This window comes from Branchiostoma floridae, chromosome 4, assembly GCF_000003815.2.
Source record: "Branchiostoma floridae strain S238N-H82 chromosome 4, Bfl_VNyyK, whole genome shotgun sequence".
Lineage (NCBI taxonomy): Eukaryota > Metazoa > Chordata > Leptocardii > Amphioxiformes > Branchiostomatidae > Branchiostoma > Branchiostoma floridae.
In genome coordinates, this window is record NC_049982.1 from 9446813 (window position 1) to 9459739 (window position 12927).

At 41.3% G+C, this 12927-nt stretch overlaps 3 protein-coding genes across 4 annotated transcripts in view; 2 read left to right on the forward strand and 1 right to left on the reverse strand.

Annotated features, from left to right (window-relative positions):
• Positions 1-315, reverse strand: part of LOC118413339 (protein lin-9 homolog) — a 9088-nt gene extending 8773 nt beyond the window's left edge. The window contains exon 1 of one of the 2 annotated variants that reach the window (XM_035816675.1): positions 230-315. In XM_035816675.1, the coding sequence (XP_035672568.1) occupies positions 230-251 (22 nt within the window). In that variant the 5' untranslated portion in view covers positions 252-315. The remainder of the gene's footprint in view (positions 1-229) is intronic. The other variant, XM_035816674.1, reaches the window with a different exon arrangement.
• Positions 316-2194: 1879 nt separating this feature from the next.
• Positions 2195-8431, forward strand: LOC118414142 (solute carrier family 45 member 3-like). Its single transcript, XM_035817967.1, has 3 exons — positions 2195-2379; positions 4356-5794; positions 7051-8431. The coding sequence occupies exons 2-3, from the start codon at positions 4592-4594 to the stop codon at positions 7375-7377; spliced, it is 1530 nt and encodes a 509-aa protein (XP_035673860.1). The 5' UTR covers positions 2195-2379; positions 4356-4591; the 3' UTR covers positions 7378-8431.
• Positions 8432-9797: 1366 nt separating this feature from the next.
• On the forward strand, positions 9798-12927 carry LOC118415050 (glioma pathogenesis-related protein 1-like). Its single transcript, XM_035819430.1, has 5 exons — positions 9798-10262; positions 10857-11099; positions 11518-11621; positions 11777-11868; positions 12272-12927. Exons 1-5 carry the CDS (start codon positions 9999-10001, stop codon positions 12361-12363), a joined length of 795 nt encoding a protein of 264 aa, XP_035675323.1. The 5' UTR covers positions 9798-9998; the 3' UTR covers positions 12364-12927.

The window sequence follows — 12927 nt, forward strand, 5'->3', positions numbered from 1 at the left end:
ACGGCGTACACGTCAATCCAAAACTAATTTGGGTGATGCCGAGTGCGAGTATTTTCGTAGTGACCTCTTTCCACAAACACCTCCAATCCTACATCATTACGACATCGTCACCATTATTTACAATTTCCTACACACAATGAGATGTACTAGAAATTATCGGATGGCTCAATATTTGGATATCCTGCCTGTAACAGCCAAAAGTTTGCGAAAATCGAAGGACAGTACTTACTTTCCAACGGGTCGTCCGCCATTTTTTTCCAGACGCGCCGCCCTTTTTTAAAGAGCAAGCCGACCGTAGTCACGTGATTACGGAGATTGCCGATCTTTACCGAAGACGAATAAAGTTGACAACAATGCTAAAATTTGAGATCAAACCTTCACGATATCCCGAAACTAAAAAAAATGATAGATGGATTTTAGAGCACTTTGAGCACACTATTAGAGGTTGTTGTATTCTTTATACTATATACACTGTATATATATATATTCTTGCGAAGACATAGCGACAGACAAAATGAAGTTGTTCAAAGTATGCAAGGACGTGATATAACGTCCATGAAGTATGGAAGTCTTATCTTGGCAAAGAAGGCCATCCGTGGCATTATTCGAGTTATAAATGACAAAGATAACAATTTTAGTTTTCATAGAGCCGCCGCATTGACTTGGAAAAAAAATTAACAATTAAAATGACCCTATCGGGTTAAATTTCTACATCAGCTTACATCGGCTTGCACATTAGTGTGGCGAGCATTACCTGCACTACAGCTAGGCCAATATGCAGAAGCATTTGTTGGTCAGTCCCTCTCGCAATCAAGGCCCGTCGATTGCGTTCGCCCTTCCACAGAAACAGAACACTCCCGGATACTGGAGCGTCGAAAGTTGGTGGATTCCCACCATTTTGCAAAGGGAACTACGATATTTCTACAACTAAATGCTTTGATCGGATTCGTCCGAGGGCGCATTAATCGGATTGCCGAAGAACCGTTGAACGCATTTTTTTCTAATCCAACAGAAACACTTTAGTCGGATTAATGTTTAACTCACTTTTTTTAGTATGAATGGGGGTCTAATCAAATCACGGTCCGCCCAAAATCACCATAGCATAGAAATTAAAACCACAAAAGCTTTCAGTTGATATATAACGTTAATAAAATGCAGTAACATCGGAAATATTATCAATCAAAGTTATATTTCAAACTTTTTGTGCTGAATTTATTTATTCATCGACCATCTAACAGAGCTTTTGTATGCCTGAAGAAAGTTACAAATGTAGTAAGAACTGACTGACGATGCGGGTACAAAGCCGAGTAACAGAGTTCATAACAATTTTGATTAAATGCTGAATATTTTACCTGTAGAGACCATTCTTCAAATTATCAACTGTACCATCACTGTACAGAGAAGAATGGTGCCGGGGATTTCTGCAGAGCCGAATGTGCTAGGAGTGGCCGCAATTTCTAACGTTTTTCTCGAGGAAGAAATTCAACCTGCTATATGTGACCTATATTATTCTACGTATACTGTATCATGTGTAATATTCTATTCACGGGCCATCGGCATAGTAGCTACCTCCCTTTCGTATCAGCTGCAATGTGATGAGGACGGCAGCCTCAAGCGAACGGAGAAGATCGAGAAGCTGAGACAAAGAAGAGCTACGTAAAGTTAGCCTGAGTATCATCCTCTTTAGTAACCGCTGGCTCACGACTTTCGCTTGCTGTATCACGGGCCTCCGTAGTACTAGTAACCGCTGGCTCACGACTCAGTCGCGAAAGTCGTGAGCCAGCGGTTACTACGGAGGATGATACTCGGGCTAACGTAAATTATACTGTCTGACTGAAAAACTAGAAAACTATTTAACTAGAAAAACGTTTCAAAAACTCGATAGAAAACAATTCTTAAATCCTTGATACAACGCATGTCGTATTAAAGAACTAGGCTAACCACGGACAAAGGTGAACTTGCGTTATAAACTATAAGATTGCAGGCAGTAAAGGGTGTTTTCAAAACAATAGAATTAAGTTTATCTCCTCAAAACAAGTCTTTTTTTGCTATTTCATTTATTGTCCCTTTTAAATGGCGTGCTAGAAGAAGCTGGGGTTGCCTCTCTTAAGTTAACAAGGCTGGTGCCGCAGCGGCTGGCTCGCGCCCAACACACACGACACATCGGTACTCTGGGTACGAGACGTCAGATCTCACCTTTGACCCAACAGTAATGCTTAGCCTGGGGCGAGAGGGACATGATGTGGATCCGGCCGGCTGGATCTGGACCTATAACCATAAACTCCCACCTTACAACTCTCACGTGCCTCGATCTTTCTTTATGTAGCTTCACAGAACTCACAAGAAGGAAGAGAGGCCAGGAATTTGGGCGACCGAAAGGTATGTTTTCAGTCTTCACTATTCTGCATACCGTCTGCATACCGTAACCGTTAACCCTTTGTGACACCGCCCAGGTGAGGTTTAACTTACCTGTCGTCGTGGCAGGACGTGAATAATGTCACTTTTGCTACGTGACACGAGGGGAGGGGACACAGCAATTATGATTGATATATACTTATAATAACTTCTCTACTTTGAATTCAAAATATTAATGTTTATGATTTGTCATCTTCGGTTGTAACGTTAGCCATGTAAATATTACTTTCACTCTGGTTCCATAGTTCTTCGTTTGTTGTAAAACTTTGTAAATTACACATGCGTGCCACTGTGCAGTTTGATATCACGTTACACAATGTAACCATTCATATTGACTTTCCTTGGAATGTGACTCTTCAAGCCTCTCACCTCACCTCACCTCACCAGTGCAGGTGTCAAACATGCTGTTCATTGATTTAACATTGCTTTCATCAAGGCATCAAGGACTTGTTCACCTAGGTCTAACTCAAATATTGCTTTGGGGCAAATATTTTACTTTGCAATTTGCATTGAATTTCTTCAGTAAGATATTTTCCCCCAAGCAATTACAATGTTTGACTTTGACTGAACACTGCCAGGAGTCAATTCTATTAGATATAGATTAGAAAAATGATTCAACTTGTCATGTTTCTTTGGGAACTGTCATTACTAGTAGACCCATTGATACATTTCTATCCAACATGCATTGTCTGAATAGTTTATTTTTGTTTGGACATTGCTTTATAGCTAAAAGAATTCAATTGGATGCCTGGTATCACAATAAAGATTTTCATTAAATATTTACGCATACTTGTCTCTCTTGTCTCTACTCATTGACTTCAAGGGCATGTATTTTTTCATTTATGTCATACTGGGCTATCATAACGCTCAATACAGGTGTTTTGGACAGCAAGATATAAATTTTTCTTGAATTGATGTTCTTAAAGAATAAAGTTGTTGCCGCAGGTTGAAATAGTGTGTTGAGTTCTATCCTTTTAATGGGTAGTCTAGCAATTAAATCAGTGTTTTCCGACCCGGGTAAGACATAAATGAAATACAACATGGCGTATTCCGTATCACCCTCGGTCCTAGCCCTCCCGCGGGTTGAATCGCCCAACAGCCGAAGGCACCATGGACACCTTGGAACCTATATGGCCCCCTTCTTGTCTGTGAATACTTGTGAATACTTGACACATTCATCAATTCTGCTAGGACACTGGTCACTACAATTACAAGAGTGAACCTGGTGGAATATCAGATAGCCTCCAACCCACCCACCACCATCACCCCCCCCCACCCCCCACTCCATCCTACTCCAGGGAGATTGCTGAGACAAAGAAAAATGTCAATGAGGTTTAAACCTCATTACTAGTCGGTTCATGAGGGACCCATAAGAGATGTTATTGTAACCCAAAACAAAACACATCCTGAAAGCTGTCATCAGATTTCAGGTAACACATACCAGCAGTGATCAGGTGTATGTTTATATATACTCTCGATATGTTGATCAAACATTGATATCTGGTCACCAGTAACACAAAGTGAGGTGACATGATTTTGTGAAAAAAACATCCATTGATGATTGAGTGAACTGGGAACAAAGCAGACAAAGAAGTCCCTTTTCTTTCTAAGGTTTAGGTGAAAAATTGTTGTATAACCTGTTTTCCTACCTACCCTAGACAACTTTTTTGGGGGGTGGGTACTGGAGTCATATGCATACATATATATATATATATAGCTTCCTATGAACTGTAGATGTACTGTATTGTAACATACACAATTCTGTTGCTTCAAATTTGTGTGCATGATGATGAGTTGGGCACACTCACAGCTATTTTTTCATGAATATACTAGTACTAGTACACAGATTGCTGACAGGTATTCATAATTTCTCTGGTGTGAATTAATCATGGCAGATCAATCAATCAATATGTTTATGTTAGTTTGTTTTTTCTTTGCAGACACTTTTGAAGACAACAGTGCCAGTCATGGAGCCAACCCAGCAGAGTCCTGTCCTGTACACTCATGCAGCATGGACAGGGGAGAGTCGTACTGTTGCTGTTGCAGGGATCATGCCAACAGTTCACGCAGTATACATATAACTGTATGAGATTAAACAGTGGACAATGTCACATTGAGATTACCGTGTTGTCACCACGGATGCCTTGGAGCTGAAATTTGTTGCACGTCTCTTGCCATGGACGTTAGTATGTCAGCGCTATGGAGACTCCTGCTCCTGAACTCCCTCGTGTTCGGGATAGAAATCTGTGCCGCCGCGGGGTTCACCTTCGTGCCACCGCTGCTACTAAAGTCAGGGATGGAAGACAGTCAGATGAGTCTTGTCCTGGGCATCGGCCCTTTCCTAGCGCTGTTCCTCGTGCCAGCAATTGGTGCAACATCAGACCAATGCCAGAGCAGACTGGGAAGAAGAAGACCGTTCATTCTGATCTTGTCGGCTGGAATTTGCCTCAGTCTCATCTTCATACCATACGGAGAACTCATTGGGAACACCTTGGGTGGGAAGCCATATGCCACATTAATTCTGACTTTCGGGGTGGTACTTCTAGACTGTTGTACGCAGGCATGTTTCACACCAATGGAGGCCTTGCTCGCAGACATATACGGAAACACTGACTTGAGTGAGAGCAGTTTTCTGGTTTACACCTTCATGGTGAGTGCTGGAGGATGTGTTGGCTACCTACTCACCGCTATCGACTGGGAGTACTCCTTGCTTGCTCTGTGGATGGGAGGGCAAGAACAAGCAGTATTTTTACTTCTCTTCCTTCTCTTTGCTGGCTCCTTGTGCGTCACAGTATTTACGGCAAATGAAAAAGTCTCCGGGGAAAGGGACAGTCAACTGACCTTTACACCAAACAGACGCTGCAGAATATGTGATTTTGTACCCAGAACATGTTTACAGTCAGTGGTTGCCTTCACAAGACTTATACCAAAAGGGCTCACAAACTCTATAGAAGCACCGTTTGTGTTAAGGAGACTGCAAGTGGCACATTTCTTCATGTGGGCTGCACTGTTCTGTTACACAATGTTCTTCTCAGACTTTGTCGGGGAGGAAGTCTACCAGGGTCGTCCTCACGCGCTTGTTGGGTCGGACGAGAGGAAGCTGTACGACGAGGGCGTGCGCATGGGAAGCTTCGGTCTCCTCATCCAGTGTGTGATGGCGGCTGTGTTCTCCATCTGTCTGGACACCGTGGTGAAACGGATCGGCGAGAAGAATACGCTGCAGCTGTCCATGGCACTTTTCACGATAGCAATGACTCTTCTCATGTTCGTGAAGACGCCACTCATGGTGGTGATGATGTCATCACTGACGGGGTTTGCCAGCGCTGCTGCCAACTCGTTACCGTACACGCTGGTCGGAACCTATCATGAACAACGAGAAGTAGGTCATTAATTAGTTTTATGTAGCTAAAGGTGGTATCTCACTGCACTTGGGGCACCAGTGCAGCACTGCAGGGGTCATTCAATGCTTCACTGTTGTGTTATTTTCACCAATTTTTTATAATTTAGATATTGTGTAATTCATAAAAGTATGACTTATCAATTAATAGAAGACAACAAAATACACAAAACGTATTAAGAAAATTCGTTCTGTATCTCAGAAATTCATTGAGTATCTTTTGAACCCCGCAGTGCTGCACAAGTGCCCAAGTGCAGTGAAATACCACCTTATTAGCACTTATTGTGCCTGAAAGTTCTACATTTTCAGTTTCACTTGAGGGGTACTAGCCTGCATCATCTCAGACATGATGTTTGTTATGTCAACAGTTTATGCATATATTTCCCAAAGGCATGTTAGTTTCCTCTGCCATGCAGCTTTTTGTACAGACTGTAGTCAGTGTAGAATCCAATTTAATTTCCATTTTCACACAGCCTCACAAGTACAAGAGCTCAGGTTACAAGCTGGGACAATTCTCATGTTTCCAATGAAATTAGTATTTTAATGTCGTTACACTTACACACACACACACAAGTTACAGTAATTGTGCTGAGGTAACCCTGTCCTCCAAAACTGTGCTGGCTCACTTCCAGCTTCTGGTGACTTATTATCCCAGCAACATGTCTTGTGTTGTTACCACACCCAGGCCATGCCAGGTCATTCCTTCACATAGGATATGAGTACTAGTACTCATATAAACAATGAGATTTTAGCATCAATATATAGATAAATTGTAAATTTAAACATTTCCTACACCTAATGCTGCCAGGTGGGGTCAGTGCAGCTGTCTGAATATTGCTATCCAATTCAAAAGCAAGTCCACCAGTGGCAGTATCCATGAGCCAAAAATGTGTCTAACTGGCCACATTGAATACTGTTCTTGCCCAGATCAGATATTTCAATTGGATGTTTTTATCTATTTAAAGCAAGTTTGACAGGGAAAATTTCCCTTTTAACTTAAGTTTCAAATTAAATTAATGCATAACGACTTTCATTATGAAAACATCTTTCATGTTCACTTGCTCATTCAGTCACTCACATCTCACTCGCTCACTCACTCACTCATCCTACATGTGGTGCATGAAGTCAGCATGGTTCACCTGTCTGTGCCATAGTTCTTACAGATATAACGTCCTTGATACAATCATGTATTTTGGTTGAGCATTGTGGACTGATATATCACAATTTTTCTCTTGCAGATTTTCTTTGCCTTTGACAGTCCAACAGAATCTCTGCGGTCGTCAGGCATAGGCGTGCACATGGCAGCTCTGGACAGTAGCTACTTCCTGGCACAGATCATGTTGTCTGCACTGATGGGGTACATCGTGCATATCACCCATTCCGTCACCACCTACATCACGTGTGCAGCTCTCCTGGGCGTGTTAGCTTGTTTCTCGTTAACTAGGATTGTTGTGACAGAAGAGGATCTCCAAACAATACGAGCTAGCAGGGTGTCTCCTAGATCACAAGTCAAGAGGAGCAGTTTAGGAAAAAGCCACATGACTATACCCATGGAGATCTTTTAAAATATATATATGCTATGTCTACGTCAAACTTTAGAGATGCTATTTGCAATATTGTATTTGCAGTCTTTGCAGTCCTGTAAAGCAAAACCTATGCAGAAAATATGACATATGTATATTTTTAGATGTTGCTTTTATGATGACTGTACATGTCAATATTATCTCCTAAAGTTCCAGGGTTAAAGCAAAAATAATTTCCCCCTTTCATCCAGAAATGCAATGGGGAATGAAAAGATGAAAGCTGTTCAGATTTACTACACATATTCTTACATTAACTGTTAAAAGCCCTAATCTGTTAAGAGTGTGACCTTTTGACCTTCATCAGTAAAATGGAACATTTCATGTTCTAGCAGAGGACTAAAAAAAGCTAGGGAAGGCCAGTTTTTGCTAGAGTTAATCAGGTAACTGGAAACAATGTTTTCCCTAGGCCTTTAATATAATAGTGGTACCAGAGTTACTCATGTAAGAACACAAGGGATATTGTGCCTAAAATGTTTCGCTGCATGCACACCGACATGTCAAGGAACTGTAGTGTATTTGTGTTCTGTTGATAGAATTTTATTTTTTGTGAACCAAACACTTTTAGCCATTTATTTATCATATATTCCCAATCACTATAGATGTATCTTGTTGTTGAAGAGCATTTGTCACATCTTGCCAACAATCGATGTTTCCAGTTTGTTTTACTGTAACTACCATAAGTTATTTCAGTTGGAGCTGACAGGTTACAAGCTACAGTTGTAAGGTTGGGTTCCTCCCCTTGGGTGCACCTGTCCACATATCCTGGCTTGCCATTTCCCTAACTCTATTTTAATAAAGATGTTAGAAATCTTAAAGGGCTTTGCAGATGTCTTCAAGGTGAACTAAATAGTGAAATTGGACCTTGGCAGTCAATGAGATTAGACTTTGTATTACAAATCTACACTCACAGTGGACAAAATTAAATACCCCTTCATGGGCCAGGCTTAATTTGGGCTTTTATCACTACAGAAAATAGATTGGATTTTGGAAATAATGATTGACCTTTCGAGACATGAAATAAAAGGAAATGCTTACACATAATTGCAGTTCTTAATTTTCATACTTAGATTAAGAATGTATGTTTTTGAATTATTGTTCAAGCTGTATTTTATTAGATGGAACATGTCTTGCAATTGTGTATTACAGCTCAGTGGTTGAAGTTGAACATTAATGTTTCCCTATGACAAAAAATTATGGATAAGTATCAGTGCTATATTTGTCTCCTTGGGCCCCACTGACTTGATTATCCATGGCATCCACGTGCATGAATTTGTGTCTATAAGCTTGTGACCACATGGAGAGACTACAAAATGAGCAAATATCTCTATGTCTATCTGAGAGAGAGATAAACAGATAGATATATGCTGTACAAACGGTGTTTCCAAAGTCAAAGAAAATGTCAATGAACAACATTAAAGAATTAATTTTTTGGGTATACCATTTATGTCCAATCATTCCTCAGCCGTCCTGACCAGTTAGACTTCATGACGTTTTTTCTCGCAAACTCTGATCGATTTTACTACTTTTATGATGTCCAGAAGATGTCATATACGTAATCAAGTCAGTATGGCCTTATTCTATGAGGCAAGAATTATAGTCATTTGTAAGTATGCCAGGTATCGAACGTAGTCTATATACCCTATAGAGGGTATATATGTATACGTTGTTAACGCAAACAAAGTCAAACTAAGTTTCTCAAGTCTACTTAAACATTTTGATGCAGGTGAAAGTGTTATGACAAACCTGGAAATGAAACATGAGTGTGGAGAAAGTGAGATTGATTTGCCAACTACCATTTTAACCTTTAAGATAGAATCGGACTTAGTTTGTCATGACTTTGAGTGGTGTATTTTTCATCATTCACTTCAAAAGTAGACGATGAATCGAGTGTTTTTGAAGGGATGATTGACAAAAAGAATGTTCACGTCATCTTCAAGTACTCCCGGATGTCATGTCGATAGCCATACTTAACCCATGACCTCACTATGGTCCGGACAATTGGAGTTTACGGAACAACAGACCTGGGCTTCCGTTCTCGACGTTTTATTGCAGGAACAAGATCAGGAACTGAATTAAGGCTGTTGTGGTTAAGAAGTCGAATTTTCATTTAATCACAAAGGAAAGCTTCATAAATCTAACAAGTTATGTTAAGGACATAGAATTCGATACTTTACTTGTTACACAATACCGTAATATCGATCACTTGGTTGTGTTTCGTTTTCTGAAAAAGAAAAAAAAAGAGAAATGAAGAGTTTAACCGCTTTGTCATCCAACTCCCATATATATATATATATATTCTTTTCACCACCGGGAAGACATTAGGAGCAAAATTAAACATAGTCATAGAATGTCTAAAAGCACGTTTGATCAAGGCTTAACTTCGTAAATTGGAGCATCAAAGCCTCTCAACATTTCAGTCAGAACAGGATCATATCATGAGAGGTTCCCAAGAGTCCGAAGTGCTTTTGTACCAAACATAACTGTTTCCAAGTAACGAAATATTAGCCCCCGGTCCGCCCTACTTATAAGACCACCGAGCAGCAACATTCAGTAGAGTATTTGTTTTGTCACCAGTAAGGGTGCAGCAAAAAAGTGTTTTCATCATGTACTCTGTGCTTCTTCGGGCCTGTCTTGTGACATTGGTTATCTTCAGCCCTATAACATGTACAGTCCCCACGGAGCAGACTCCCTGTGACCTGGAGGTGGAAGATATCTCCTTGGTTGTCTCCTCAGCTCTGGGACAAGGTCGTTCACGATCGTCAAGGTCAAAGCGTGACGTTGATGACATTGACGTTCATGAAATCGTTCATCTTCACAACCAGGTCCGGGCCGGTGTTTCGCCGTCTGCCAGCAACATGAAATATATGGTAAGATGGGATTAGTATTATCCTAATCCATCAATCATTTACCATAGTCTAATCCGGATTAATAGTTTAAGTATCGCCAGTGGCTTTGTCATATGAAATGAAGATTAAGGATCGAGGACACACACATGTTTGGCAGTTTTAGGTCTACCTTTTTCATTGCGCCTTAGTCGTCCGTTTGATTAGTACTGGAGTATTCGTGTACAGATGCTTTTACTTCTTACAATCATTGGACTGCATCTCTTGTTCACACGCACATGGATGTACGTATTCGAGTATTAGATAAGTTCGTCGTAAAACTAAAAGAAAGTCTATTGCACAAATTGCAGACGGATAGAATTGGAAGGAATAACTAAAAGAAATTGGCACATTTCCATACAAACACTCTTCCCTGCGCAACGATTGATTAATGTCAATAGTTTTTATTCAGTTAATAGTCATTGTCATTGTTAATACCTCGCGGTTATGAGACTACTCGAAAGGAATGACGTCCGTATTACAAATGCTTCACAACATATATCAAGTAAAACTGTAAAATCATAAACTGTAAAATTGTTCCAACCAATCTTGCCTTAAACTCTCCCATGCATTTTGTAGTCGTGGAACGCTGGCCTTGCTGAGAAGGCTCAGGAGTACGCGGAGCAGTGTAAGGGAGGACACAACCCGGACCTGTCGTTCATCGGGCCGGGCTACACCACCGTGGGCGAGAACATCTACATCACCACGGCTGACCAACTCAACTGGTTCGACGCCATAGGCAACTGGGCAGACGAGGTCGGTGACTACGACATTTACAACGACACTTGCAAGGAGCAGAAAGTGTGCGGACATTACACACAGGTGAGCTGTAAGAATGGGAGGTGCTTGAACCCCACTTTTAGAGCTAACTGTGGTACTCATAGTCATAGACTGTAGCAACTATGATACAAACAGTAACGGGCATGGCATGACCTGAAAAGACTCAGAGATTAACACATAATTAACCGCTTTTATTTATACCTTTCCTATTACAAAATGTAGTTACAAAGTTAGGCAGCGGGGGGAACATGTTAATTAATGATACAATAATGGCTGTCGGAAAGTCACATAAACTTGTCGATTCCTAGTTACATTATTTCATGTCTTCTGTATCTGTATCTATATAGCCGGTATAACCGCCCTTCGGCGTAACACACCAGCTTAACTGTCTTGATTTTGTTTCCTTGCTATGCGCTGCTAGCACTGAACTACCGCATCTTTGACAATTGTTGTAAAACAGGTCGTGTGGGCGGACAGCTATCAGCTGGGCTGTGGCGTCACCAAGTGCGCCAGCGTGGCTGGGATGAATGATGCCATCCTGGTCATCTGTAACTACGGACCCAGGTGAGCTATACTGAAGACTTTTACACTGGTTATCTGTAACTCCACACCTAGCTAAAGGCTTTGACACTGTCATCTGTAACTACGGGCTCAGATTAGCAAGGCTGACTTGTCACTTGTCATCTGTAAACGGATTGCTCTTCTCTTCTTCGCTTCAGAGGCAACTTTATTGGTCGGAGGCCCTACGTGCTCGGAGAGCGCTGCTCAGAATGCAGGCAGGGGGACAACTGTTCCATGGGAGGCCTCTGTAGTGCGTACACTCATTTGTACTTCACATACGCGCTGTATTCTGACAACGTATTTTATCATCTATATTCCTCAAACTTAGCAGACTTGCATGTGATTGTGATGACATTGTTGTTAGTTAGGCACATTAATTATCACTAGATATGTCTTTGGAAAAATTACGCCCCATTCCTTTTGTCCGGGTCATGGGGTTGACAAAGAAGTCCCCTTTGTTTATTTTCGGGGGGGGGGGGGGGACTTAATTTGTGGTGTGACCTTATACGCGTAGGAGGGAAAAGATTCTGTAGTAAAGTAGCGGCAATACGATGTGGAAAAGTATGCCTGCTACATGGTGTCATGCTTTTAAAGTGGAGTAGCACCACAGATATTTAGATTAAAATTTAATCCTGATGATCCGCCACCTCCAGGTAACCCGTTCCGAGACTCCTGCAGCTGTGTGAGTGTCCACCCCGTGCTGCTGATGGTCTGTGCCGCCATGGGACTGCTGCTCTGGGCTTAGGGCACATCACTGACTGGAAACACCTAGCAACATGTCCTAAAGATGGACAATATCATAAAACTTTATGAACCTACGTACCGATCAGTGCCTGTCTTGCAATTTTGGAATAAAGCGCGTAACTTAACAGATAAACCTATGACGGATGTTCTATATATTTCTGCACAAATCAATGTGCTCAAGACATGTACACAAAGAACTAATATATGTGATACTTGCGGTTAGCTTGTGAGCTGTAAGACTATGGTAATTCACAATTCTGAAGGGCTTGAGTTTCCGTCGCCAAATATTTACGCAAATGAAGTCACAAACAAACCGAGTATAAACAGATCCCTCGTAATTTCTTAATATCAAATAAAAAGTACAAGTGTTCTGTCTTTCGCTTATCCAGTCGTTGCGACGTCGAATGAGCGCCTCTTTCATATGCTTCTAGGCCCTGGTCTCAAATGTGACATCGTGTTGCGGCTAGTAGTTGGTCGACGACCTGCAAGGCTGCATTAACTAGCACTATTTTAACTGGAGGTTGCAATCGTTCTGCTGTAATGCTACGGTAACCCTAAATATCCG